This window comes from Ammospiza nelsoni, chromosome 5 (assembly GCF_027579445.1).
Source record: "Ammospiza nelsoni isolate bAmmNel1 chromosome 5, bAmmNel1.pri, whole genome shotgun sequence".
Taxonomy (NCBI): Eukaryota; Metazoa; Chordata; class Aves; order Passeriformes; family Passerellidae; genus Ammospiza; species Ammospiza nelsoni.
The window spans coordinates 68,795,876-68,822,998 of NC_080637.1; the positions used below are offsets into that span (position 1 = coordinate 68,795,876).

The window sequence follows — 27,123 nt, forward strand, 5'->3', positions numbered from 1 at the left end:
GGACAGGCTGAACCTGTGGTAGATCACCTTGCCCAGGTGCTCCTGAGACAGTGGATGTGGCCTCAGGGCTCCCCTCTGAAGCTGTCACAGCAGTGGGGACCTGCAGGGTCATGCCTTGAATCCTGTGACATGCTGTGGAGAAAACCTTGGTGGGCAGTTGGCCTTGGGAGCTGTTCTGAGTGCAGGAAGCTGCAGGAGATCTGAATTTTCTGTGGTTTCCTCCCTTTAGTGAGGAAAGCAGGGGCAAAACCAGGTCCTTCTTCGAGGGTGTCCTGTGGAGACCCCTAGGGAAAAGCCAATCTTTTCAGAAGTGGAGTGCCAAGAACTTTCCCTAAAGGGAGTGTTGATCCTATTATATTCTGAAAATCATTTCCTACCATGCTGGAGAATTGGCTTGTCAAAGCACAAATTACCCAGCAAGGAAATCACTGCCTCCAGATTCATTCGTAGCTCCTTTGTCTGCTCTGTGCTTGGCTGGTGTGCTAGGTAAATATTTGTACAACACAGAGAATTGCCTCCCTTTCTTCTCTTTTCCAAGGGTCAAAGAGATGTCAGCCATTGGCACTTGTGTGCAGCCAGCCTTCTGTGTTTGCTGGCAGGCAGGCTCCATGCCAGGATGCTGGAGTAGCCAGGGTGGCTGGCTCTGGTGGCCAGCAGCCCTTCCAGAGCGTGGAAACAGGTTACTGATGCTTTGTCCTGAGCTTATTCCACAGGGCAGTGAAGTGCTGAGTGGAACAATGAAACCAAAGAACCTCTCCCCTCTGCACAAAAGGAAAAATGCTGCTGCTCTTGGTGTCTTCCCTCTGTGAATCTCCAGGGGTGAACTGATTTCTGTTGCCTGTTTTTTTTTTTATCTGAGTAATTTAAAGAATGTTCCTAGTTGTGTGGTGATTAATGAAATCTTAGAGCTATGAATTTTATTTAAGTATTACATTAATAAGAAGGAGGGAAGAGCTTTTAAGGAAAATACAGGCAGTTTTTCTCTCTGTACCAGTCTGCCAACTCTGAGCAACATAAAACAACTCCACATCTCTGCTGGACCATTCCAGGCTGTTAGAGTCTCTCAGCCCTGCAAGACCAGTTCATACTGGTGACTGCTACACTTTCTTTTTTTAAGAAAAAAAGACACCTTTCTGTTCCCTGACACCTTTCTGTTTCCTCTGCACAGGATATGAGAGCTGGAGGGAGCTTGCTAAGGTTCTGTCAGACCCCAGTGCCCCAGGTGGGGACACAAGCCTTCAGCTGGACTATCCTCAGAGGCTGGGACACCAGGTGAGGAGCAGAACGTGCAGAAGGGCAGCCCTTCCTCTCTCATGCTGGCCCCAAGAGACCAATCTCACTTCTCACAGGAAGGAGAGCTTGCCACAGGCAAAATCTGAGCTGAGTCACAGCAATGTGAACCTACAATGGCCCCACTGTGGCCAATTAAGGTGTTTTAGGTGTCCCAAGCCACGGCAGGGGGATGAGGCTGGCTGGGCTTGTGGCACAGGAAGGCAAGATAGAAGCAGAAGTGAAAGGTCTGCAGAGAGTTCATTGCTCTCCAGTGAAGCCCATCTCAGTGCTGTTGAGTGAAGGCAGTGCTGGGAGAGCTTTTGCTTGAACATTTTTGAAACATAGATGGGGGAAAAAACCCCCAGAGAATGACCTGAGTTTTAACTCTGTGCTAAAGTTAACTCTAGCAAGCAGTTATAAAATACTGGTATCCTTTTCCCTCATGTAAATATGCTGTCAAAAGAAACAGGGAGCATTTTCACCCTGTTACATCCATGATATCTGGTCTGTCCTTTGGAAAGGGAGCTTGAAAACTTGTTTTATTTTCTCATATGTTCTTGTGAGGAGGTTTGAACCCTCTTGTAGAGCTTGTGTAGAACCACCTTGTACATGTCAGTGCTGTGCCATTTTTCAGAGTATTTTGACTTTGCTCTGCTTGTATTTCAGGTCCAAGAGCTGCAAATAGGTGGGAGGAATAAATCAAATTATGCAGCTGTTGGCAGCCCTGTCCCATGGATGCCAGAGGTGAGTGCCTTTCTCCATCATTTTGGGTGAGGGGGGTTATGGCTAGAGACCTGTACAGCAAAAATGAAAGGCAGGGAGGTATGCCTGGAAATTAATTCACTTTACCAGAAGTCCACTCCCTGCTTAACGGTGCTTACAGACCTGAGTAATCATCTGGAAAGACTGGAGTGTCAGGATTCCAGGTAATTTGTTGTCTCCACAACTCCTCAAGGCTCCAAGCACCCACCTGCAATTCCAGGCAGCCCTCTACCTTCCTGAAAAGTGAAGTTTATTCAGGGCTGGGGTGTGTAGGGCCAATCATTCAACGAGCAAATACATGCAGAAGTGTCACTCTGCTCTTGCTCTGGCTTTTGCTATCCAAAAGGGGATTAAGGTTTTCTGCATGTCACAGGTGGAGATTTCTCCACTTCAGTGGCTCTTCCATGAACAGAGACCCTCTCTGGTGACCCTTGCAGGCTGGGGTAAACACTCCCTTTGTTTCCTTCATGCCTCAATTACTCTTTCCTCCCCTGTTCCCTTATCTCATCATTCCTCTTCAGATAAGGGAGCAATGCAGCCTGCTTCTAATGAGAGGGACACCAGCCAGGGGGCATTCAGTTAATGGAGCCAGCTCACTAAATTCCTCAAGGTGATTAGAGACCTGCACAAATTAAGGAGCCTCTGTGAGTCCCCAGGGGAGAGGGAGCAGGCTGCTGGCCCTGCACTCAGATCTCCCGATCTGGTAATGGCGGGTGTATCCATCCAGCCACACCACGGAGCAGTTCAGGTGCCTGCGGCCTTAGCTTTCCTGGCAGTAGCAGCAGCATCAGCCACGTTCCAGAGCCCAGAACCAGATCAGGCCATTGATCTGTTCTGCATTAGAGCATGGGCTCTGGAGTGCTGGTCCCAGCTGGAGCCTGGGTCTCAAGATTTCCCAGAGCAATGAATCTGGAGAGTGGCCAGCTGTGGTGTGCAGTGAGCCTTGGCCAGGTTAGAGGTGCATTTGTGGCCTGGGCACTTTTCTCTTTTGCTGTATAAAGCAAAATTTCCTGCCCTTGCTGCAGCACTGTGTGTGCCCAGAGGGTCAGCAGAGTCCCCCTGACTGCAAACAGAGGCCAGTGCTTCACCAGTGCCAGCTGCAGGAGCTGGAGAGGGATCCATGGGCACAGCTCTGTGCAGAGCTGCTTGCTGTCCTCCCAACCACCAACTGAAATTTCTCCCAGCCTGGGGATTAAGTTTTTCTGTGACTCTGCCCAAATTAATTACCCTGGGTCTGTAATCCCATTGTGCCCTTCCCACAGCATCTCTAATAACTTAATTGCAGCCTGATTCCTGGGGCGAGGGACACCAGGTTGCCTCACACAGCTCAGGGAGCTGGGCTTTGTTTTAATAGAGAGGCATATTCCTGAAAAACATAAATAATTAACAGGGTTGCAGAGTGAGCTGGCAGCCAGCATTGCCAAAAAAGGACAGGTTTCAGTTTTCCTCTCTCAGTTTCAGGATATGAGATAGGCAGCTTAAGTCTTCAGCCTTGGATAATGATATAGGAAAGTGTGCTCATTGGAAATCCCAAATTGAAGTTTTACTGTGGCACCTGGGGGAAAGGAGGGTTCACCCTTGCTCCTGGTTCCTCAAGATGCCTGTGCACATGATGGTTGTTACCCTTACTGTCACCTTCAGGCACCAGAGCAAAGTCTTCCAGCTCCCAGCATCACACACTGCCTGCCCAGGCTGGAGAGTTTTGTTTCATTGATTCAGAAACGTGCCTGGCTATCATCAGGGTAGAGCTGCATTTGACACTGCTGTAGGCGTGGGCAGAACTTTCAGAAAATGACTGAAAGGTTTAGCCAGGCTGTTCTCATTTACCTCTGCAAAAGCATCTGCTCAGCTCTGAGAGGAGAAAGGTCTGGGCAGTGCTGGGGTGCATTTAAAATGTCCATTCCTTCTTCATGCCTGCGCAGCCTTCTCTCTGCAGGGAGGTGTGAGGGATGTTCAGGACAGGTAACACCTGTACAGTTGCACAGGTGCTGCACAAAACCAAAGGATGGTGCTGGGGTGTTGTCCTGCTCCCAGACCTGCCCCAAGAGAAAGCATCATCCTTTCCTGAGAGGACTGAAAGACAAAGCTGTTGCTGCTCACTCTGTCTCTGCTGATGTCCCTTCCCTGTCCTCTCGTGCCCATCCACACAGGGCTGCCTTGCTAACCTGTCTTGATGGATTCCCACAAGTGCCCAGCACAGCAGAGCGTGCTGCCAAGCCCAGCTGCTGGCTGCTCAGTGTCACCCAGCCAGGGGAGCTGGGCCAGGCAGGAGGAGGGGCCCCAGCCACTCTGAGGAGACAGAAGAGTCTCACAGCCTCAGGAGTTTCTGGTTGGCAGCACAACGTCGCCTTTCTTCTGCGGCTCAAGCCCTCTCTGTGCCCTGTTTATCATTCCCTGGGCTGCGTGCAGCTATGCAGCTGATTTGCCTCTGTGATGCCAAAGCTGCCCAGGATTAAATTAGGAAAGCTTCTCCTCTCCATCCTGCTCCAGTTAAAGGGCAGGAGGTCGTGTCTCTGCTGCTGCAATTCTCTCAGCTTTGCTGCTTGCACAGATCTTTCTTACCTGGGCTCCTTGCTCAGCACAAGGAGCTGTGTGCTCCAGGGCACACTCACACTGTGCTGTGTGCTCCAGGGCACACTCACCCTGTGCTGTGTGTGCTCCAGGGCACACTCACCCTGTGCTGTGTGTGCTCCAGGACACACTCACCCTGCTCTGTGTGCTCCAGGGCACACTCACACTGTGCTGTGTGCTCCAGGGCACACTCACACTGTGCTGTGTGTTCCAGGGCACACTCACCCTGTGCTGTGTGTGCTCCAGGGCACACTCACCCTGTGCTGTGTGTGCTCCAGGGCACACTCACACTGTGCTGTGTGCTCCAGGGCACACTCACACTGTGCTGTGTGTGCTCCAGGGCACACTCACCCTGTGCTGTGTGTGCTCCAGGGCACACTCACACTGTGCTGTGTGTGCTCCAGGACACACTCACCCTGCTCTGTGTGCTCCAGGGCACACTCACACTGTGCTGTGTGTGCTCCAGGGCACACTCACCCTGCTCTGTGTGCTCCAGGTCACACTCACCCTGTGCTGTGTGCTCCAGGGCACACTCACCCTGTGCTGTGTGCTCCAGGGCACACTCACCCTGTGCTGTGTGTGCTCCAGGGCACACTCACCCTGTGCTGTGTGCTCCAGGGCACACTCACCCTGTGCTGTGTGCTCCAGGGCACACTCACACTGTGCTGTGTGTGCTCCAGGGCACACTCACCCTGTGCTGTGTGTGCTCCAGGGCACACTCACACTGTGCTGTGTGTGCTCCAGGGCACACTCACCCTGTGCTGTGTGTGTTCCAGGGCACACTCAGACTGTGCTGTGTGTGCTCCAGGGCACACTCACCCTGCTCTGTGTGCTCCAGGGCACACTCACACTGTGCTCTGTGTGCTCCAGGGCGCACTCACTGTCCCTGTTCTGGTGCCCTTGGTGTGTGACCTGTGCCTGTTGTGTGCCTGAGTTGGGATCATGCACTGCTGCTATTTCAGCAGGGTGATAAGCAACTGGGGAAAGGTGTTGGAGAAGCCTCAAGGGCAGGAGAAACCCTCTAAATGGGAAGGTTGCATAAAACCAGCTCCTTTGAATGCTCAGACTCATGGTTTCTGTTCCTGGTTCTGGCCAAATTAGTCTACCCAGAATTTTCAATGTTTTTAAGGGGAGATTTCCCCTTCTCCCCTTAAAAACATTTTTGATGTTTTTAAGGGGAGGAGGGGAAACTTAACTTGTTGCTTGCCAGGTCCTAAATTTCCTTTTGCAAAGCAGGGCCAGGTAGGAAGTCAAACATAGGCCAAGCTGGGAAATCAAATTCAGCAACCATGTTTTAGAATCATGTTCTAAAAACCATATTTTAGAAAATCCATTGACATTTCTGTGCACATGAATTGCTCTATAACTTCAATCTGTAAAAGCCCCAAGCAGGAGATTTTTACACCATGTTGCATGTTTTACTCATATAGCAAACAGAAGAATTTCTCAGCTGCCTGTAATGGGCAGCTGTGAATTGAGTTGGAGGGACAGAGGTGATAGAGTTTCAAAACAGCTGCTACGCTGATGACTCGTGGGGGCCTAAAATTAAAGCCTAGCTCAGTTTTCAGTCCCAAAGCAGCACTTTGGGCAGCCAGCACTTATCTGTCAATAGTGTTCTTTTTTTCCCTTTAAGAGGAAACAGAAACTAAGTTAAGCTGCCTTTACTCAGGAGAAAATTTGTTGATTTAGAAAATATTTTAAAATCGCATGCAAGAAATACTTATTATTTACCAGTAATTACTTCTAGTAGTTGTGAGTGCAGGAGAGCAAGGTGATCTCATTAACTCCTGCCAGAATCTCCTCTGTGGAGGGTTTGTGAAGACATTGGTGGTAGGAGTGTGGGGCTAGAAATCTCAGGAATTATCTCTGTAAGTATTGATGGTGTACCTAGTACAGTGCTGTCTGCCTTATTTTTTATTAGGCTGCCCTCTCCCTAATACTGCCAAAGTGCAGTGAAGTTTTGTATTGCAGTGGAACTGGTCCAAGTTTTACTCTGCAAACACTTGAGCAAGTATAGCCAGTCTTTTGGGATTTGCCTCATAAATATCTGGCTTTGCATTTGGGCTGCCCCGTGTCAAAGCCAGCCCAGCTTCGTTGCAGTCCTGAGCTTTGAGATCATCCCCGGGCTCTGTCTTTGGCAGCAGTGAGCTGCAGTGCCAGCCTGGCCACAGTGTGGGAGTGTTGTGCTACGTTTCATAGAGCTCTGAGCTGCTGCCTGCCCTGTGCAAGCAGTTCTCAAAAAAAAAAAAAATCCCCAAAAACCAGAATAATTTGTGAGTAGCAGCAGACTTCCACAGGACTCAGCTTCTGGCAGTGGTTCTCTGTGGGAGCCCAGCCTGTTCCTCTCACTTCATGTTCCACAAGAAGCAGCAGTTGTCATTATTTGATTTGGCTGAGAAAAGCAGTGTAAGACCCTTGGGTGTGAAGCTGGATTTGGCCCAGGGGCACGGGACTGCACAGCAATTAAGTTCCAGTCCAGTGTTTGTCACGCTTGCAGTGATTTATTTGTATCACAAGTTCCTGCAGAGCCCCAGGTTTCTTTTGGCTGCCTCCATCACTCTGAGCCCTCTGTCTGTCTCCACTCTGATTCTGTGCGATGCTCTGAGGAATTCCATCCACTTTGCCTTGCTGCTTTTCCTCCTGTCTGGAGGGCAGAATCCAGGCTGATGGATGTCAGCAGAGGAGGAGGAGATGTTTGTGGGGGGCATCATGAGCTCTCAGACTTCCATCAAGCCCTGGCAGTGGGGACACCAGTGAGAGGGGGCTGATGAGAGACCACTCCAGAGCAGCAGTGGTTGTGAATGTGCTTTGCCTGGCACACAGGAATGGTTTTCACATGCGCAACTAAAAATCCACAGCTCACAAGGAGCATCACTGCTGTGGAGCCAGATCTGCTTCACAGCCTTCCTTCAAGCCACAGTTTATTTCAAAGCACACCCCAAGCCCACCATCCTGGGAAAAATAACTCAGTGAAGAAGTTTCTCTGGCAGAAGTGCACAGAGAGGCTGGACCCTCCTCCACTGTGCTGCTTCAGGCCTGCTAGAGCCTCCCCAGCAAAAACTAAGAATTTGCTGCCATCTGTAGACATTTGGGTGCTGTTCAGGCTGTTTCCCCAGCCCTGCTCCCACAGCCCTTATATAGGCAAGACAGCCACAGCAAAACCTCCCCAGTCCCAAGGCAACCTAATCCTTTCTTCAGCCTTTTGCCATCTAAGGTAGCTTGTACCGTCTCCAGATTATTTATTCTTCACTGTTGGATGCCAGTACTGCAAGGAAGGTTTCAGTATCCAGCTCCACTGGCTGCAGGCAGAAAGCTTGGACTTTGCTGGGGAGCAGTGAGTCCCTTCTGAGTGGCTCTGACAGAAATAAATCTGTCCTTTCAGGAGTGTTTTGCTCAAGTCCCACAGTGGCCAGCAAGCTTTTCCCAGCCCTGCTGTGCTGCAGGTCTCAGCTGGACAGTGGCAGCATGTCCTGATGGGGCTGGCTGCCTGGCAGGGAGCTGTGCTCACACTGCACACCCTCCTGTGCTCTCCAGGCTGGAACCCCCACCTCCCTCAGTGTTTCTGTGTCTCTGCAGACACTCAGAGGCTGTGCTGCCCACTGAGCTGCCTGTGCTGCTGCTCCCTGCTCTGCTGGGCCTCCATCTCCCTGTGCCCACCATCTTCCATCAGCTTTAGCTGTAGGATGTGCTTTGAGAAGCATCTCCCCTCCCTAGGGTGTCCCTTCTTCCTCAGGTCAGGAAAATAGCCCTGAGATGGTGAGGGAGTCCAAAACACTTTCTTGCAGAACATCAGATGTTACATCATGGGGAGCTGCTGTGTGTTCCACACCACGGCCTCCGAGCACAGCCCTCTGGTGAAACACCTCCTTGATGGAGCAGAGCCCAGCCATGGAACTGAGGTGTCCCAAGCATTAGCACAGTTCCCTGGTGCCATTCAGGTGTGTGTGCCAACCCCACACCTTCAGCAGATGAGCAGCAGTGCTCTGGACCCTGCAGAGCAGTGCATCATATCTAAGGAATCTTCCTTCACTGTCCCGAGCACTCCAGGGGCTCTGGCCAAGGCTGTCAGAGCAGAGGAGGGACACAGGGGTTGGGTGCAGCAGTTCATGGTGCGCCACTTCTGCCTTCTAGTTCCAGGGCCAGGCCAACCTGCATGTGTTTGAGGACTGGTGTGGCAGCTCCATCGAGCAGCTCAGGAGAAACCTGCACTTCCCTCTCTTCCCTCACGTGAGTAAGACCATGGCATCCACTGCCCTGCACTTCCCAGCTCAGCTTCCCAGGTGGATCACCATTGTTCCCTTCACATCCTGCCCCTGCCTCCCTCTCTGTCCTGCTTTTTGTTAAAATCCACCACCTCCCTCTCACCCACCTCCTCTGTCTTCCTGCTGAGGGAGCAGAAGGGTTCAAGGGTAGCAGCCCTTCTGCTGCACTGGGGAGGGTCATTTCACACCTGCTGGCCTGCCAGGGCTCAGACACAGGTGAAGGAGCCCTGTATTTGGTGTTCTCCTTCCAATTGGCTTCCATGCCATGTCCTGTCCCCACCATCTCAGTGCATCCCCTTCTCAGCAGCACCTGCTCCATCTCATTTCTTACTCGGTTGGCTCTTTCACTCTGCCTCCATCCTCCTCTCAGAGAAAACCCTCTGCCCACCTGTCCCAGGGTTTTTGATTCTTCCCTTCTTCCTATCACATCTAAAATTATTTCTATTAATTTTTTCTTCTTCCATTTCAGACAAGAACTATGCTGAAGAAGTTGGCCGTGTCCCCAAAATGGACCAACTATGGTCTCCGGATATTTGGTTACCTGCATCCTTTCACTGATGGTGAGGGCTCTGAGTTCCTTCACTGTGTCTCTTGTCACCTTCCCCTGCCTTCCCTCCTGGTGCTGAACCACTGGTGCCCTCACCCTGGCAATTCCAACACCAGGTCCCTTGTGTGGGTGATGTGTGTGACTGGCCATGGCTGTGGTGTGGCTGGAAGCACGTCTGCCTCTCCCTGGTAGGAGAAGCACAGGAGAAAGCAGATGGGAAGTGTTGATAAAGGAGAAAGCAGATAGGAATGTTGATAAATAACAATGCTGTTGTGAATGCACAGCCCATGGTGGGTATATGGCTATGAACAATCCCTGAGCTTTGCCTCCCTCCCTGGCATGGCCAGGACTGTCCGTGACATCAGTGATGTCCCTTCTGCTGCCATGAATGCCATCTGACAGCAGTGACATCTGTGTCCCCCAGCTGCATGCCTCTGCCCCGAGCAGCCTGCTGGCATCAGCCTCTGTCACTGGCCTGCAGCTGCCATCCCTGTGACCCTGGACAAAGGGTGAACCTCAGACACGTCTGTCTCCCTCTGTGGCTCATTCCTCCACCCAAACACTGCATCTCACACAAAACTTTGCTCTGGAAGCAGAAGGGATGTCAGGGGAGGCTTTGCATAGATTTCTTATCTTTCCAGGTTAGATGTCAGGTCAAGCCAGTGCGGGGGGGACACTGAACCAGTGACATCTGTGAAGTTTGTTTTCAGTCACAGCAGAGTTAGCAGAGATGTTCAAAGGCAGGAAGGTGATAATATCAAAAGGGAAGGATGGTCTCACCAGGAAAAAGGGTAAAGAGAGCATTTTAGAGGAGCAGGATCTGTTCTGTGCACAAGCCCTTACCCCAAAGCCCTACTTACTCCCTGCATCTCTCGACAGGGGAGTTTCAGTTTGCCATTGCTGCAGATGACAACGCTGAGTTCTGGCTGAGTGCAGATGAAAAGCCCTCTGGTGTGCAGCTGCTGGCCAGCGTAGGCAAGGTACAGTGCCTGCTGCATGGCTTCTCCCCTCGAGGCTTTCATGTTCCTGTGGGAACAGAGACCTTCCTGACTTGCTGCTTCCTTGGACTACCCGGGTTTCTTTCCCTGCCCAACCACAGACAGCATCAGCACAGATGCCAGATGGGGTATGACATGTGATACCTTAAGCCATTTACCTCTTGGTAGTGCTATTGGGAGTCCCTTGTTCACAATTAGGGGACTTAAATCTGTCCACAGGTGATGAATTTCACAGATGACTTACCAGGAGGAATTGGAGGGAAGAGGGAGTTAAATTTTCCTTTTTTGAGGAATTGGAGGGAAGAGGGAGTTAAATTTTCCTTTTTTATCATTGTCAGTGCAGTAACAAGGGAAGAAACTCGTATTAACTAGAGCCATCTTCCATCTCTTCACAGACAGGGAAGGAGTGGACGGCACCAGGAGAGTTTGGGAAATTTCACAGCCAGAAGTCAAACATGGTGAGGTGAGTGAGCAAAGTCCCCCAGTCCCAGCCAGCTCTGCACATGACCAGGAAATCACAAGGATAAGGGAAAAGCACTCAGGCTTGCCCTGAGGAGTTTCGCAATACAGAGAAAGGGATTACTCTGGGGTATTGCCAAAGCCTGGCTGATTTACTGCAGGAATGCAACACTGAGTTTTTCTTCCCTGCAGCAATCAACCACCAGCACATCCAGGCTCCCCTATATGAACTGTATCCCAAGCTTCCTGTCTCCAAGTTTCCTAGAGGCCAAAACCCAGCAGGCCACACTGAGAGGGAGTTATTCAGAATTAACTGGGAATTGCTCTGGATTGCTCCAGGTGCATAGGTGAAGCTGCCTATCTCACTGGCAGGATCTAAATTTTCTTGGCAGCACTAACCCCGCCTACCCTGAGAATTAGGTTGTTTCAGGGGTGTGGTTGCTCTGCACTCATTGTCTGCTGACAAGCTAAGAAATGTTCCTTAATGCTCCTGGTGACAGACACCTTGTTCTTGGCAGGTTGTCAGCAGAGGGCAGGTACTACTTTGAGGTGCTGCACAAGCAGGATGACAGAGGAACAGACCATGTGGAAGTAGCAGTGAGTCTGTGGAAATGGTGGTCCCCTATATGTGTCCCCACAGAGCTCAGGAGTGATGTTTGTAACCATTTCCCTCCTTTCCCTGGCCTCAGCTCCTCATTGCATGAGATGTGGCTCATCCCTCCCAGAGCCCTTACCTACTTCTGTGTGAGATAGTCCTGGCCATGTGTCAGGACCCCTTCCTCTGCTTATTTGGGATACATCTGCCTTCTCTGGTGTCTCTTGAAGCTTTTTGGCCTTTCCTGGTTGGATGTGTCCTGGGGGATCTCTGCTCATTCCCAGTCTTTTGCTGCTGGGTGAATTCAGTCCTAGTAGGGGTTGTGTGTTCCTTTTGTTCAGTCTTGGTTAACTCCATAGGTACTTCATTTTAACGTGTTTCTCTGTTCCAGTGGAGACTGAATGATCCAGAAGCAAAGTTCAAAGTCATTGACTCCCAATATCTCTCCCTTTTTGCTAGTAAGTATCTTCATCACAAGTTTTCCCAAGCACCTCCCCATTCTTCCTAAATGTATCAGCATCCAGTGTTTCACCATGAATCATTGTCTAGCCAGGAAAATACCAGGCATACACATCATTGGGAGAAAAAGGTGGGGACAGTTCAGGAGAAAGATTTCTGGACAAGAGTGTGACTCATTATGAAACATGGGAGAATCAGAAGTAAGATTGGAGCATTTTTTCAGCGAAGTCTAGAGCTAGTGAGGAAGGGCAGAGAGGAGAGTCTGCAAAGGTGAGAAGTGTTGAGGATTGAGAGTAACGCAGGATGGAGATTGCTTGCTGAGAGCCAGGGGGAACACGAGTCCCAAAACATGGGAGCTGTGGGAATATGCTGCCAGCTGGACACAACCAGGGAGAAGGGGCTGCTCTGGCACTTCAGGGGATTTCACTCTGGGTCCTGAACACAGCAGGATACACTGGCAAGGATGGGGGATGCTGCTTTCTTCTGTCCCAGCTTCAAGTCTCTGAGTTGGTGCTGGATTGCTGCAAACACATCAGTCCAGTCCCTCCTGTTTTGTAAACCCTTCTTAGCACATCAAGTGATGGTGTTATCAGTTAAGAAGCTCCTTAGTCCTGTTTACCCTTACCCAGCTTTGTCATCATCACTTTCCTCTGCCAGCATTCCCCCTTTCCATGTCTACTGCTGTTGTCTCCCAACATTTCTGGGTTTTTTTTCATAGCAGCCCTTTTGTGCATGGAAGACTCCCTGATGTAATCAAGGCATCTGTTTGCTGTGTCTTGGATCACAACCTGCTGCTGCATTTTCTGAAACCTCCCTTGTGGCTAGGACTAGGCTTTCCATTTGGTCCTCCATCCTCATCCTTCTTCCTTCTTCTCTTTTCTTCTTACTCATTACCAGTATAATAGAAGGCTGACATTCCAGAAGACCCCTTCACAATTAGGTACAGTACTGCAGTCTCATTTTTATCTGTGCCTTCTGCCCATAGTTTTTTCCCTTGTTCGTATTAGCCTTTGGCTGTATTACATGACATCCCATTCTTTCTGGGGTTCCATGTAGTTCAGTACCCCAAAGTTGCACACCAGTGCCCTTGGCAGGATGTTGCTTTTCCTTCATGGATATTTATTCAGTTCCCCTCATTTTAGAGTAAGATCCATGGAGACATGAAGCCCTGTGACAGCAGCACCCAAGGAAAAATGTAACCAATACCCAGTTTTGAGTTTGAGCTGCCTGTTGTTCTTGGCTTTCTGTGGGGCTTCATTCCCTTTCTGGAGTAACATCCTCCTCCTCCACTGAAGGTCTTTCCTTTGCCCCTCAGGTTTCTCCTCCCATTCATCTCTCTTCATCTCCTTTGAAAAGAAACTTAATACTAACAATACAGAGTTCCTGCCAGCATGGAGCCTGTTCAGTGATGGTGTATCCAAGGCAGGAGGTCATTTTCATCCACTCCTCATCCTTGTGTGTGTTTGCTTTCAGTGAAAGCCGTGTTCCCACCCCACAGCTTCTCTATATCCAGATTTCTGGGTCAGAGCCTTTCCTTTGCCTGTGCCAGAAACAGCATTGGTGCCAGGGATGCAATGCCATTTGGAAAGGGCTGGCACTGTAGAGAGGTGGTTTTTTGGACAAGGAGCAAGTTAGCCCCTGTCTCCCCCTTGTGTTCTCTCTCTGGTCTCCAGATGAGACGCTTCTGAAGATGGATGAGGTTGGGCACATCCCGCAGACGCTGGCCACTGGCAGGAGCTGGGCTGCTGGCAGCACTGGCAGCAGGGTACACCCAGCAGATATGCTGAAGCCTGACCCCCGGGACACTCTTTATGAAGGTGAGACTTGGAAAGCAGCTGAGGGAGTAACTGCAGCCTGTGCAGGAGCACAGCTGGGAAGGATTGTCCTCCTGCACTGCAGTTATCCAGGCCATGCTTTTTTATTCCTGGTGTAAAAGAGAGGGACAGCTACAATATCAGTCAGAGTAGGAGACAAAGCACAGACTAAATCCAGCTCCTCTTTCTTGGTGTCCAGCTCAAACCACATCCCCAAGTATATTTTTGTGTGAGCGTCTTAAAGGAATGTAAAGAGCTGAGCTGTGCAAGAAGATTTGTTTAATCTATCCCTTAATATTTCACATGGCTAAATAGAACCCAGGGACAGAAGTAGCTGAGCTGGTGGGTGGTTGCAGCAGGGCTCCTCCTGCAGCCCTTGCCTGTTTGTTCCTTGCCTGCAGTGCCTCTGCTCAGCAAGTCCCGCGTGCGCCGGGCCCTGCCTGACTGCCCCTACAAGCCCAGCTACCTGGTGAATGGATTTCCTCTGCAGCGCTACCAGGGCCTCCAGTTTGTAAGTTGGACTTCTTAACTTGATTTTTGCCCAGGGACACACAAGGAGGAAGAAGAAATCCCATTAGCCATAGGGCAAGAGACCCCGTGTTAGCCAAAGGCCGCCCTGCCTTTGCAGGGAATCTCACAGTGGCTGAGGGTTTCATTCTCCATGGGGGGGACTGTAGTGTGTGTGGATTACTAAAGCCATGGGCATCTCTTCAGGAGGACTTGGCCACTTCTCCCCCAGTTAGTTCTCACTCTGTTGTAGGACTTGAGCTCACAGTTAGAGAGGTGGGCAGATGCTGAGGGAGAGGGTAAAAGGCACATGCATACATACATACATACATACATACATACATATATCTCAGCATGCTTCCTTTTGTCTTCCATTCTCACAGCCTGCTCCTGGACAGGGAAAGAGTGAGCAACTCCTGCTGGTTATCCTGCAGCTATGTTTGGATCACCTTGTGGCTGATGCCTGGCATTTAGGAGAGTTTCACTTTGTCTTTCTCTCCTCTTCACAGGTTCATCTATCCTTTGTTTACCCAAATGATTACACTCGCCTGAGCCACATGGAGAAAGACAACAAATGCTTCTACCAGGAAAACCCTTATTATTTGGAAAGGTAGCATGCTGTGAATTTGGGGTTATTTGCAGGGTGGGGAGAAGCTTGAAGGCTGGAATTGGTGTGGAATTTCATGCTCACTTCTTAATTCTTAAAGATCCCTTATGTCTTGCAAAACATTAAAGCATATAGTTTCTTTTGATAACTTAAGTGAAAATATGTTTAGGTCTCAAGGGGAAACTACCAATGCTTTTCTTGCACTGTTAGCCCAGTAGCTGAGTCAGAGCATGGTTGTTCTCTTACATCAGGCAGTGTATTCCCAGCAAGCTTGGCCTGCAAGTGGCTGGAGCCTCCTGATAGCTGTTACTGTGAAAGCCAAACTATGGCCACCACCAGGCCTTTCTCTGGGGGAAGAAATGCATGTCACTCATCTTCACTGGTGCTCAGATCCCAGTGGTGGCCCCACAAGGGAGCTGCTACTTGTTGCATGCTCCCTACTGCAACAATCAGACATCTTGTGCAAGGACTCCCAGCCATCCAGGAGGACTTTTTTGCAGGATAAAGAGGGTCACTTTCCCAGTAAGATAGCTGATTATGACCCCCCTGTGCTCAGAATCGTTTTCCTTCTTCCAGGAAGGAAAGGAAGGAAAGGGCAAAGTAACATTCATCAAACTTGTGTTTTGCTCTTCTCTCTGCAGATTTGGGTTTTACAAGTATATGAAAATGGATCGGCCAGAGAAGAGCCTGGATTCTGGAGAAAGGACAGAGCAGCCAGGTAGGAGCCCTGATCTCAGAACCCAGGGGATCCTTTTATCTGTCACTTTTGTGTGTGGTCTTGCAGCACCAGCTGAAGGAAGCTGTTGACTTTCCATGCCAGAGAAGTCTCAGCCTTTCCATGCCAGATTGCTGTGTCTGGGAGGAGACTTTTGCTGCCACTTTTACTTCCCTTAAGGGCAGGTTGGGACCTCACCAAACAGTGGGGCTGCAGTAGACAACATGACAGCTCTCAGGCCCACAGCTTAGCTGAGGGGCAATTCTAGCAAAACCATGGGCAGGAATAACACAGCCAGGGGTGTGCAGTGTGGCAGCCTGTGGTCACACCTGCCCTGCAGAGCTGAGGGCAAAGCCAGACAGCTCCACAACCTTTGGCAGTGGTGAGTGCTGAGGAGGCTGAGCATGGCTCCAACATGGGAGAGCATCCCTGTCCCTCTGGGCAGGAGAGACAACACTGAGAGGAGGCAGGAGAGAAGGAGCTGCCCCCTTGCCTGGTGGATGCCTGGGCAGGGCAGGGAAGGCAGCGGGAGGATGCCAGAGGTGTAACTTTGATTCATCCCGCAGGCTCCCAGGAGGGGAACGTGGATGAGCTGCAGTATGAGGAGCAGGATGTGGAGAGCACCAATGCCCCTGAGCAGGCTGGCACAGGGAGGGCAGGGCCAGCAGGCAATGTCCCCAGCAGTGTGCTGGGCAGTGACAACATCCACCAGGACTATTCCCTCCGGGAGCACCGCCGGCTCCTCGCGGTCACGGGGAATGATGCAGGAGAGGAGATGAGGAGGAGGACAAAAAGGTCTGGTATCAAATCAGCCATGCTGGCCTCTACCAACCAAAGCCTCAGCCTGCCTGGCCTAGAGGGAAACCCTGTAACAAAGAGACCCCATGTGAAAGCTGGAGTCAAAGACAATTCCAGGAGCCCTCCGCAGCATGCCAGGGCCATCCAGGGGAGAGTGCCTGTCAGAAGGACAGTCCCTCTTTCTACGACTGTGTCTCAAAGGCAGCAGTCTCTTGGCCACCCCAGGGACTCAGGGGTCGCAATTCCCAGCAGGGTAGGACCTCGAGGAGACCTCAGCACCACAAAGGACAGGCTGCAGCCAGGAGGCACCGTGCCAGCTGGGAAAGGAATCCCAGTCTCTGGCAGAGCTGGGAGACAGGCAGTGAGTGCTGCCAGCCCCAGCCAGCAGCGCGGGCTGCCGCAGTGGCTGAGCCAGGTGCAGTCCTACATTGCTGAGCAGAAGGTGGCCAGCGATGGGGATGTGGGTGAAGGAGAGGCACAGGTGGCATCTCCTTTGAAAGACAAGTCTGGAGGAGCAGTAGAGGAGGAAGAGGTGGATGGGGAGCCAGATGAGGAAGATGAGGAGGATTTTGATTACGTACCAGTGTTTGACCAGGCAGTGAACTGGGAGCAGACCTTCAGCATGAACAACCTGGACTTCCATATGCTGCGCACAGACTGGATTGACCTCAAGTGCAACACCTCGGGAAATTTGCTGCTAAGAGAAAGGGAGGCCCTGGAAGTCACACGTGTCTTCCTGAGGAAGCTCAACCAGAGGAGTAAAGGGTAAGGTGCAGTGAGAAAACCAAGGGGCACTGTCCCAGAGCTGGCTTACCATGCTGCATGGGGAATACCTGTTATGTGAGTAACTGGTGAGAATCAGAGGATGAACTAGATGTAGTAAATAAGATTTCAGACAAGGAATCTGTATAAAGCACTGAACTTTAGGCACACTTCCTATTCCTGAGAAATGATACCAGCTTTTGCTGGTACTCTTTTGTTACGTGGTCTTGGTATGATTTTTTTTCTTCTCAAGACTTACCATCCCTTCTGGCAAACAGACACACTTCCTCTAGCCTCCATAAACTAAACAGTCTAACTCCTGACCCTTCTGTTGGGCTGGCCTTAATTTTTATAATGTTTTTAACCAGTCTTTTCTGGTTTCAGTTGGTGTTAATTTTCCCATACATAAGTGACCAATATCCTGGATGTTTTATGGAATGGGTGTTATTAGCTTCTAATCCCTGCTGGAACTAGGCCTAATGTTACATATTAAGATCACATTTGCATTTTCAGGGTCACACCAGTCACAGCCAGGTGTAACTGACCAGCACACACAGGATTTTCTCAGGATTTTTAACTCACAAGCGTCTGGTTTATAGCAGAAACTCTTGTAATGATCTGAAAGGGCATGACCTGGCATTTCATCCAGTTTTGGCCATTCTGAATCTACAGCCATGCCAGTTTTTACTGTATGATTGCTCAGTCCTACTCCATATTCCTGTTTGATAAGGTGTCATGAGCCAGTTTCAGCAGCCCAAACATGCTCCTGGTGCCAAAATCCTTGTAGGTGGTGTTGAATACACTTGCTATTACCAGCCCTACACAATCATTCAGACACATTTGTTATTTTCTGTGTCACCTTTATTTCATTTCTCTTGGCCGGAATCCCAGGTCTAATCCCACACTCTTGTGGATTTAGGAGAAACAGGTGCTAAACATTCCCATGGAATTTTGGAAGCGGCGCAGCAAAGCAGGGGGGGAGCTGGGGACAGAAAGGCTTGTGCTGGCCCGAAGGAAGGAGCCCAGCAGGGCTGGGGGAGGGACAGGGCCAGGTTGTGCCCACAGCAGCTGTGTCCCTGCAGGCGCTTCCAGCTGCAGCGCATCGTGAACGTGGAGAAGCGGCAGGACCGCATGCGGGGCAGCCGCTACCTGCTGGAGCTGGAGCTGCTGGAGCAGGGCCGGCGCCACGTCCGCCTCTCCGAGTATGTCTTTGCCCGCGGCTGGCAGGGCAGCAGCAGCCACGAGGAGGACGAGAGGAGGATGAGGAACCTGGTGTGGGGCCGCCGGCGGCGCCTGATGGCCGCGGCGAACGAGCCGGAGCTGTGCTGGCCCCAGGGGTTTTCCTGGAACCACCAGGCTGTGGTTCACTTCGTGGTGCCAGGTAAGGGGAGCTGCCTTCCCAGGACGTTGAGGGGTGGCACAGTGGGTGGTTCCCATGAGGGCAGTCATGGACAGTGGGTCTGAGCCAGTCTCAACCATCTTGGGTCAATATCACATTCTCTGGAAAAATCCCTCCGCCCAGGATTTGTCTTCTGGGAAGCTGAGAAGCCTCAGAGAAAAAGGAAAACAACTTTTATCTCATTTGCTTCTCCTGTGTTGTGTTCACATGTGGAATGTGTTTGGAGACTGTTTGTCCACAGGTGGTTGTTTCACTGGTTTCTGGTGTGAATTATTTTGACTCATTGGCCAATCAGGGCCAAGCTGTGTCAGGACTCTGGAAAGAGTCACGAGTTTTCATTGTTATCTTTTTAGCATTTAGTAAGTATCCTTTCTGTATTCTTTAGTGTAGTATAGTGTAGTGTAGTATAGTGCAGTATTCTTTAATATAATATAGTATCATAAAATAATAAATTAGCCTTTTGAGAACATGGAGTCAGATTCATTGTTCCTTCCTGCTACAGGGCACCCCGCATATACAATAGGTCACTTCCAATTTCTGTTCTCTCCAAGTTAAATACCCTCAAAATGTTATAGGGCCCAAGCAGCCATGGCTTGTAAGCTCAGAGAAAGTCCCTGTCACATGGTGGGGAAGAACCCACACTGATTCCTTGGCTCTGTGGACCAGGTTTTCAGCCTGGGCCTATTGCATCATCCCTGAAAGGTTGTTGAGGTTTAATAGAAGGCAAGAAGCCTTGCTTGTTGAGAAGAAACAGCACCATTTAAATCAGCTTGCTTTGATTCTCTCCCTGTTACAATACAACCAGTGAAGAACCAGGCACGCTGGGTGCTGCAATTCATCTCTGACATGGAAGAGCTGTTCCGAGTCACCAAGGATCCCCACTTCAGCGTCATCATCACCGACTACAGCAGCGACGACATGGATGTAGAGAAGGCTCTGAAAAGGTCTACCTTGCACAGGTGGGACTACTGCTTGGTGACAAAAAGCCACCCACACACATAAGCCTGCAAATAGCACATTTGGCAGCCTCTGTGTGTTGACCAGGCACAGCCTGCTGCAGCTGGAACACCACAGACACCATCCATCCACACCCTGCACGTATACGAGAATGTGTTTTTGTTATGATGTGCATACACATATATGCATGGAACACTGTTAGAAAAGTGCAAGGCAATACCTGGTGTAGTCTTCCAGCTAAATTTATTGCATTTGTCTCTTTTTTCAAGATTTCAAGAGAAAAGAGAAAGCAAGTCTCTCAGTGGTGGGGCAGGGGGAGGACAGAAATTATAAGAAAGCTCTAAGTGGGACAGAGAGCGTGGAGACCTCTGTTTGCTGGAATGACCCTGCTCTGATCTGTAACAGTTTTGGCTGGTCATTTCTGTTACCTACCAGGGGTTTCCAGGTCTAGTCCTAGGACAGAGCTGGGCTAGAGCTGAGAAGAGTTTTGCTAGGCTCTCTTCAGGGGCAAGATTCTCTGGGCAGACTGGAACAGGGAGCAGTGCACTCCCCCAGCAAAGGTTTCCTCTGCTCCAGAGGGTGCAAGGGGCAAGGGCAGCTCCATGGCCCAGTGCTGTGTGGTGCTGCCTGCAGTGCCTCCTGTGCCACTGAAATTCCCTTTCCCCTCTGACCCCCAGCTATCGGTACCTGAAGCTGACAGGGAATTTTGAGCGTTCTGCTGGGCTGCAGGCGGGGATAGACCTCATAACGGTGAGTCTGGGGGGCCCTGGGTGGGCAGGGCAGTTTGTGGTGTGTGTCTGGTGTTGCCACTGCCTTTGGTACTGAACACACTGTTTTTTAGGGAAGGGAGTAGCCTAGCAGACCAGTTCAAGTGTAGATGTGTTTCCTGTCCTTCCAGAGTAAGGATCTCTTTATTCTGAGGAACCTGTGCTCTGTTTGATTCTTGGTCCATCTGCTGGGACTGTCAGACAGGAGGGAAGTCAGCAGTAGCAGCTTTGTGATCCTGGCTCTGCCAGGTATTTCACACTCATCATTGATCAGCCAATGGATATTTTCCCAGCCTTTGGGAACTCAGTTTCTGATGCAGCAATGAGATTTTGACTCCCATATTTCTGTCTTCCTGCCCCTCAATAAATATTTACTTAAAGTCAACCTATTTTTTTTCCCAACCGGTACAATTGGTTCCAGGACCCGCACAGCATTGTCTTCCTGTGTGACCTGCACATCCACTTCCCAGCTGGAGTCATTGATTCCATCAGGAAGCACTGCGTGGAAGGCAAGATGGCCTTTGCACCCATGGTCATGAGGCTGCACTGCGGGATGTCCCCACAGTGGCCTGATGGTAAGAGGGCTCAGACTTTGGGAAATGGGGAAAGAAGGAAGTGCCTGCCTCCTCTACAGTTGTTCCTCTGGCACTGTCAGGGTCTGGAGCTTGAGGTATTTCCAAAACCATCCTTTGTTCCTGTCTGTCCATATCTCTCTTTTCTGAGGGGGCACAGCCTGTCCTGAGGAGAGCTGGTAGACCAGGGGTGAGGAAAACCAAGCCAAGTTGGAGGGACAAAAGTGGTACAGCATAGGATTTCCTTTAGACAGAGGTGGCCATCCTGAGCCACCTAGGCAGAGGGACAACCCTGGGAAGGTGGGACAGTCCAGGAATTGTGTTGCCAGACAGGAGATGTGAGAGGCCCTGCTAACAAGTTGACAGGACAGATCGTGCTCTCTGTCCACAAGCCTTTCTCGTTCCCAAAGCTGGTTGGCATGGTTGGCTCTGCCTTGGTGCTGAGTTTACTCCCTGGTGTCAACACTGTGCTAAAGTAGCTGACGTTTCACTCCAGCAGCTCTGCTGGGACTGTCAATGGTTCAAAACCCCAACAAAGCTGTGCCTCTTTTGCGCTCTCTTCAGGCTACTGGGAGGTGAATGGGTTTGGTCTCCTGGGTATATACAAGTCTGACCTGGACAAAATTGGAGGCATGAACACAAAAGAGTTTCGGGACCGCTGGGGAGGAGAGGACTGGGAGCTCCTCGACAGGTAGGTGTCCACTGTCATTGTTCAGGTGCTCAGGAGGGGAAGCCCATCAGATGCTGGAGAACCAATGACCATGGGAGTGAGGTTCTAAGCATGTTGAGATGACTACTGCCACTATAACCTTGGCCAGAGGGAGGGTCTTTGAGCATATCCTGACCTCAAACCTAGTAGGTGAGGAGACACAAAACACTTCATTTCAGCCACTAGTAAGAGAAGAGCTGTTTTCTGCTGCCTTCCAGCCACACTGCTGGTTGGTCTCCTGCAGATCAGGCCCTGGTGATTGTGAAGACTTTGTCCTCTTCAAGCACTCAGAGTACATTGTGATCCCTCACATTTCCCATATAACATTTAGCCTTGAAGACCATCTGGTGGAGAGGCATTTAAAGATTATGAGGCACAGTTAAAATTTCTGAGGATTTTGTGAGGAGGGATGCACAAATCCTGAGTCTCTGGCTTTGTAGTTGTAGGGTTTGGGCCCTGTCCTGTCTTTTCTGTCAGCTGACTGCAATCCAGTGCTGCCAGCCATCTTTCCACCTATCTTGGCATATGCAGGCACTCCTGACTAGTCCTGCACTCAAGGGTGCATAAACACTCAGAAAGTGTCATTAAATTCCTGCTTATGGATACGGGATACCCCTGAGCTATTCTGGACTATCCGATTTGCTTGCAGTCCTTATCAACAGCACAACTTAAAGAGTTTTCCTGGAGCTGAGTCCCTCAGTATCTTTGTGATGAAATTTTCCCTAAGTCTGCTCTTGTGTCTGCCAGGATCTTGCAGGCTGGGCTGGAAGTGGAGCGTCTCTCCCTGAGGAACTTCTTCCACTGGTTTCACTCCAAGCGGGGCATGTGGAACCGGCGCCAGCTGAAGACGCCGGTGTAGCCTCCAACCCCAGAGCTGTTTGGCAGCTCTGTCCACCATCTCATCCAGATGTGCACTTTACTGGGGCATGCAGCCGAGTGCCCAAACTCTTCCTCTGCCTCCAGAGACCTCTCTGATGGCATGGCTCAGCTGGGGAAGGGTGGTCAGGCTGGTGGAGCAGGAGCTTCTCTTGTCAGTGCCGCGTGCGAGACGTGGGATCCATGTGTGGCTGGGAAGGTGTGTGGCAGAGGTGTCAAGGGAAACACTTGAATTTCCATGCAGTCTGCTGGAAGGTACAGTGGGAGAGGTGCTGTGCTTCCTGTTGAGTCTTGCACCAAGCAAACACAAATCCCAGCTAAGCCTTGAATGGTTTGTTTAGAGCGACGCAGCTTCTCTTTCAAAACTTGAATGGAAAAGAAAAACAGAAAAGAAACCACAACCGTCCCCATTTCCTCTCCTTTGCCTTCTCTCCAGTTCCCATTATTTTGGACAGGAGACCAAAGTTCTCTGATCTGTATTGCACCCACATGCCCGTGTGCTGTTTAAGGAAATCTGGATGCAGAGGAGCTGATAAGCACTTTAGGTCGCTGGTGCTTAGATGTTTCTCTGTGCTTTTCACTTTGGTAATTTTGAAAAATTGTTCTCGTGTTCAGCAGATTATGGGCTGTGGATGGAGTTGTGAATACATTTCCCTTAGAGGAGCCATGTTTGCCTGTAGCTGGGTGAGCTGGCAGGGGTGATGTTACAATTCCACCTAAATTATTGACCCACTGCCTGAGGGTAGTGGAGGGGCTGTACAGAGAAGCTAGCAGAGCATCTCAGGAGGAACTTTGCAGCCTTATCTGACAGACATGTGTTTGTCCTAACAATATCAGGGAAACCCTAGCAGGGAAGAAGTGGCAATATTTTATTAGTTGAAGTATTGTGATTTGTCAGAAGAGGAGACAGTGTCTTCTGCTCTCAGAATCCTCTGAGATTCCTGTACATTCATGCAGCGTCTAAAAGTTAATTTAATAAGTTATAGCCTCACAGTTGTGTCTTGTCATAGTTTGACTCTTAAGTATAGAGCAGGCTTCTTGGTTGGAGAACCAACCCAGCTGTTGATGCTTCATCTCTGGAGCAGCCCTAGGAGCTGGTACGGAGGAGGTGGCCTCAGGTCTTGGCACACGCACTGGGTGTGACAAACAGTGAGCACAGAAGAGCGTTGAGTGAACAAAAGGATGGGCAAACCCATGCTGTCACTGATGGAGGAACTGTGGAGAGAGCCCACAGCTGGCCTGGTGCTACAGGGAAGTCCCATCACCTAAAACTCCTGTTAATGCAAGATATTTTTACCCTGTAACCATTTTAGAAGGCTGTTTAACCCAGAAATCCCAGCTCACTCAGTGCTTTACAGGGCAGCTTCAGTGTCCCCATACCATGCTGAAAAGGGCTCAAGCTTGAGGGGACAGTGTGACATAGGATGGTGCTCATGGTGCCCAGTTCTGTGAGGAGTTGCTGGGAAGGAGTAGTGGATGTATGCAGAATACAAGCAAAGTTGGCTGGTACTAGACCTTTTTTGCTCTTTGCTGATGGAGTAGATGCCAGTTCAGAATAGGCATTCATTTATTACTGTGTCTGTGGTGCTTGACAAGTCCATCAAGTTCCGCTATTGCAGTAGAAAACTGAACATACAAGTTCTGGCACGTGAGATAGGAATCATGTCAGATCATCTGTTTGCATCAGTCTGGGTTTTGTGAGTGATGGGTTTAGAAAAAGTCAACCAGATACCAGAAAGTTCTGCTGTGCAGTGTGCAGCTGGAGATGGCTGTGTCTCTGAATCCATGGAGCCTTTGCCAGAATGGAGACACTGAATATCCCAGAAGAGGCAGCCCAAGACAGAGTTGTCTTCCTGTTTAGGGGAAATACTTTACCCATACAGATACTAAGAAATTAAATCATGGCAGTTGGTGTGAGAGGGAAGAGGCTGACAACAGTCAAAACTTTTTTTGAATTTTTTCTTTTTTTTTTTGGAAGTATTATAGGAGTTTGGGAGACCAGAGCCCTGTGATGCAATGTTGCAATAAGCTCTGTTTTTCCCTGGAATGTGCAGTGTCAGTCATGCTCCCGGTGCAAGTCAGAGCCTGTGCTTCCCTCAGACACAGGCACAGCTCCTCGAGTGTGTAGGTGAGCTGCTTTCCAGGCTCCAGGACTGTGCCTGCACAGCCTGTCCAGGCTGGCTGTGTCACGCAATGCCTCTGGAATGGGGAGAGGCTCTGGGGAGGGCAAGTGCCTGGACATGGCCAGGCTGTAGCAGCAGCAGCTGGGAACAACCTGGTGCCTGTTCTGCACATGGAAAACTGCTGGATTTGGGGGCAGCCTGGAAGTCAAGCATGGGGAGGAGGAGTTATTTGTACCATGTGCTTTCACATCTGGCTGTGGATGTGCTTTGCAGCGCCCAAAGTTAGCAGCTAGCTTCCATCTGGCAAGAATTAGGTGCCTCCAGAAGTTAACTCACTTGGCATAAATGCCATGAGTCTTCCCCACCACAGAGGACAATCAGCAAAGAGTGGACTGGACAATAGGGTGCTCCCCTCAGTGCAGCACTGCCAGCAGAATTTGAGGATTTTGCCCCCAATTTTCAGCTGTGACTGTACTCCTTCCTTCACACCTTGTAAGCCAGGCCAGTGGTAAGCAGAACTACCTCGTGAAGACTCCTTGATGGAGGTGTAAGGAGTTCCTGGTTTTCAGTCCACTTTCCTAATGGCCAGTTTGCCCACTGCCATCCCAAGTGTTCTTCCCTTCCAGTGGGAATACTCAGTTGGTACCCAAGCAAGTAGTAAATGTGATTAATACTAATTGGCACTGGCTGGCAGCCTCCATGGAGGACTCATGGGAATAAAAACTCTTTCAGCCCACGTGCTCAGAGACCTCACTGGGAGGTGAGACCAAACGTTGCAGGAGCAGCTCTGGGCTGCACTCTGAGGCTGCTGCCCCTCTTCCAGAGCAAGCTGCAAATTTTCTCCCCAGACAGAGTCACAAAGAGGGGGAGAGCAGGAAGCACAGCAGGAGCAGATCCCTCAGCTATGCAGTGAAAGGACGTGCCCAGGCAGCTGACTCCCCTCAACAGTTGGTCACATTTCTGTCACCAGGATCTTTTTAGGAAGCTGTGCTGGAGTTTCTGGCCTTCATGTGCATCCTGGCTGTGTCCTGCCTGGACAGCTGGAGGAAGTCAGTTGCAGAGGATTTTCCTTGCATCAGGCCAGGAGCGAGCTGCTCCGGAAGCTCTGTGGCTGGGGAGATGATGGACAATGCTGCAGAGACCTTCTCCAGGGCAGGATGTGACCAGGCTGGGGAGTCTGAGCCACCAAGTGTGAAGTGGCCCTGCCTACAAGTGTGGCTGTGTACTCAGGACTGGAGTGTGGTGCTCAGGCTTGCTTTGCAGGTCACCAAGGGAGTGAAGAAGGGCTGGTGTTTAATCTGAGCAAAGTGTATTGTGTGAAAATTGTTATTTGTTTCATTATTGTCTTAATGTTTGCCCGGCATGAACATCTCTCCTCATTGCCTACAAATGTCTGAAGTTGATTGTTTTTTAGATACAGATGCCTTGTGTTGAAAATCTGACTTGTACCTGCCTTAAGTGGCTCTGTGCCTTCAAGATGATTCCTGGGCCACCTCTCTGTTGGAGCTGGGGGATATTCAGATTCTCCCTCATGTTTTATAAATACATTTTCTTCCTACAAGAGCTCTCTTCTGTCTGTGTGTTCACTTGCACCTGCATCCCTGTGCAGCAGGAGCTGGAATCCAGGTGTGCTCCTCTGTTTTCATTAGCTGAAAGCACAGGCAGTACCAGAGAGATCACTCTCAGCAAGAGCTCTGCAGCAAGGGGTGGGTGGGAGATGCAGGGGGCAAGGTTAGCCCTGCTTCAGTCTCCTCTAGAAAAATGGGATGGCAACAAAACAGTTTTCCTCCTGTCTACACGGGTTTATCATGTGAAACAAGGTGGAAACAATGGACAAATACACATTCCAACAAAGCATGAGTGTGATGTGATAAGAACATGGAAAACACAGTGGCTCTCCTGGCCAGCAGAGGACAGTTCCTGGAGAAGACCACAGGTGGGAGCCTAGACCTTTGCAAATGGGAGGTCAGCTCTTTCACAGCAGCTGCTTGTCTGAATTCAATTTTGGCCCATCTTCGCTTCAATTCTGCCTTCTTTGAGTCTCAAAAGCTTGGCAGCAATGGGAGTCACACACGAAGAGGGGAAAAGGCAGCCAAGGTTGCTGATGAGTATGATTTCACTATAACAAGAAATTGTTAATATTGAAGGAGATGGAAGGAGAGTATTCCAGTGTGCTGCCAGCCTTCTGCTTGCCTGGGGTGAGTGGCAGGGAGCCCTCTCTGCTCATGAGGCCTCACATGCTGCCATACCAGATCCAGTAGCTCTCTGAAACAATGATGAAATTAAGATCTGCTCATGAAATTCCCCTCATGCTTCTTTCCCAGCTGAATCTTTTCTATTTTCCCCTCTCTTTACCTTCAGCCATCAGTACTAATTGCTGTGCCTCCTGCTCCATGAAGCAGTGAGTCCTGGGGTTTGGGGTCTGCATGCAGGATATGTAATTTTGTACCTTTCCATCAACCCAGCCAGCAGTGGCTGACAGCCCTTGGCTTGTGGTTTTGCTGTGCCTACAGCTCATTCTGCTACCTCTAGAATGAGGCATTTTCCTAAAGGAGGCAGGATAACAGGCTTCCCTGAAACATCCTCCCCTCT

The 27,123-nt window shown here is 50.2% G+C and overlaps 1 protein-coding gene across 1 annotated transcript in view; it reads left to right on the forward strand.

Annotated features, from left to right (window-relative positions):
- The window catches only part of B4GALNT3 (beta-1,4-N-acetyl-galactosaminyltransferase 3), a 61,664-nt gene extending 35,626 nt beyond the window's left edge, over window positions 1-26,038 (forward strand). The window contains exons 3-21 of the mRNA XM_059472633.1: window positions 1,169-1,272; window positions 1,939-2,016; window positions 8,737-8,832; window positions 9,337-9,427; window positions 10,294-10,394; window positions 10,808-10,875; window positions 11,390-11,468; window positions 11,858-11,924; window positions 13,599-13,742; window positions 14,141-14,250; window positions 14,756-14,856; window positions 15,495-15,571; window positions 16,135-17,131; window positions 18,211-18,509; window positions 19,333-19,486; window positions 20,162-20,234; window positions 20,673-20,826; window positions 21,388-21,514; window positions 22,280-26,038. Of these exons, the coding sequence (XP_059328616.1) occupies window positions 1,169-1,272; window positions 1,939-2,016; window positions 8,737-8,832; window positions 9,337-9,427; window positions 10,294-10,394; window positions 10,808-10,875; window positions 11,390-11,468; window positions 11,858-11,924; window positions 13,599-13,742; window positions 14,141-14,250; window positions 14,756-14,856; window positions 15,495-15,571; window positions 16,135-17,131; window positions 18,211-18,509; window positions 19,333-19,486; window positions 20,162-20,234; window positions 20,673-20,826; window positions 21,388-21,514; window positions 22,280-22,391 (3,032 nt within the window). The 3' untranslated portion in view covers window positions 22,392-26,038. The remainder of the gene's footprint in view (window positions 1-1,168; window positions 1,273-1,938; window positions 2,017-8,736; window positions 8,833-9,336; window positions 9,428-10,293; window positions 10,395-10,807; window positions 10,876-11,389; window positions 11,469-11,857; window positions 11,925-13,598; window positions 13,743-14,140; window positions 14,251-14,755; window positions 14,857-15,494; window positions 15,572-16,134; window positions 17,132-18,210; window positions 18,510-19,332; window positions 19,487-20,161; window positions 20,235-20,672; window positions 20,827-21,387; window positions 21,515-22,279) is intronic.
- Window positions 26,039-27,123: the final 1,085 nt, after the last annotated feature.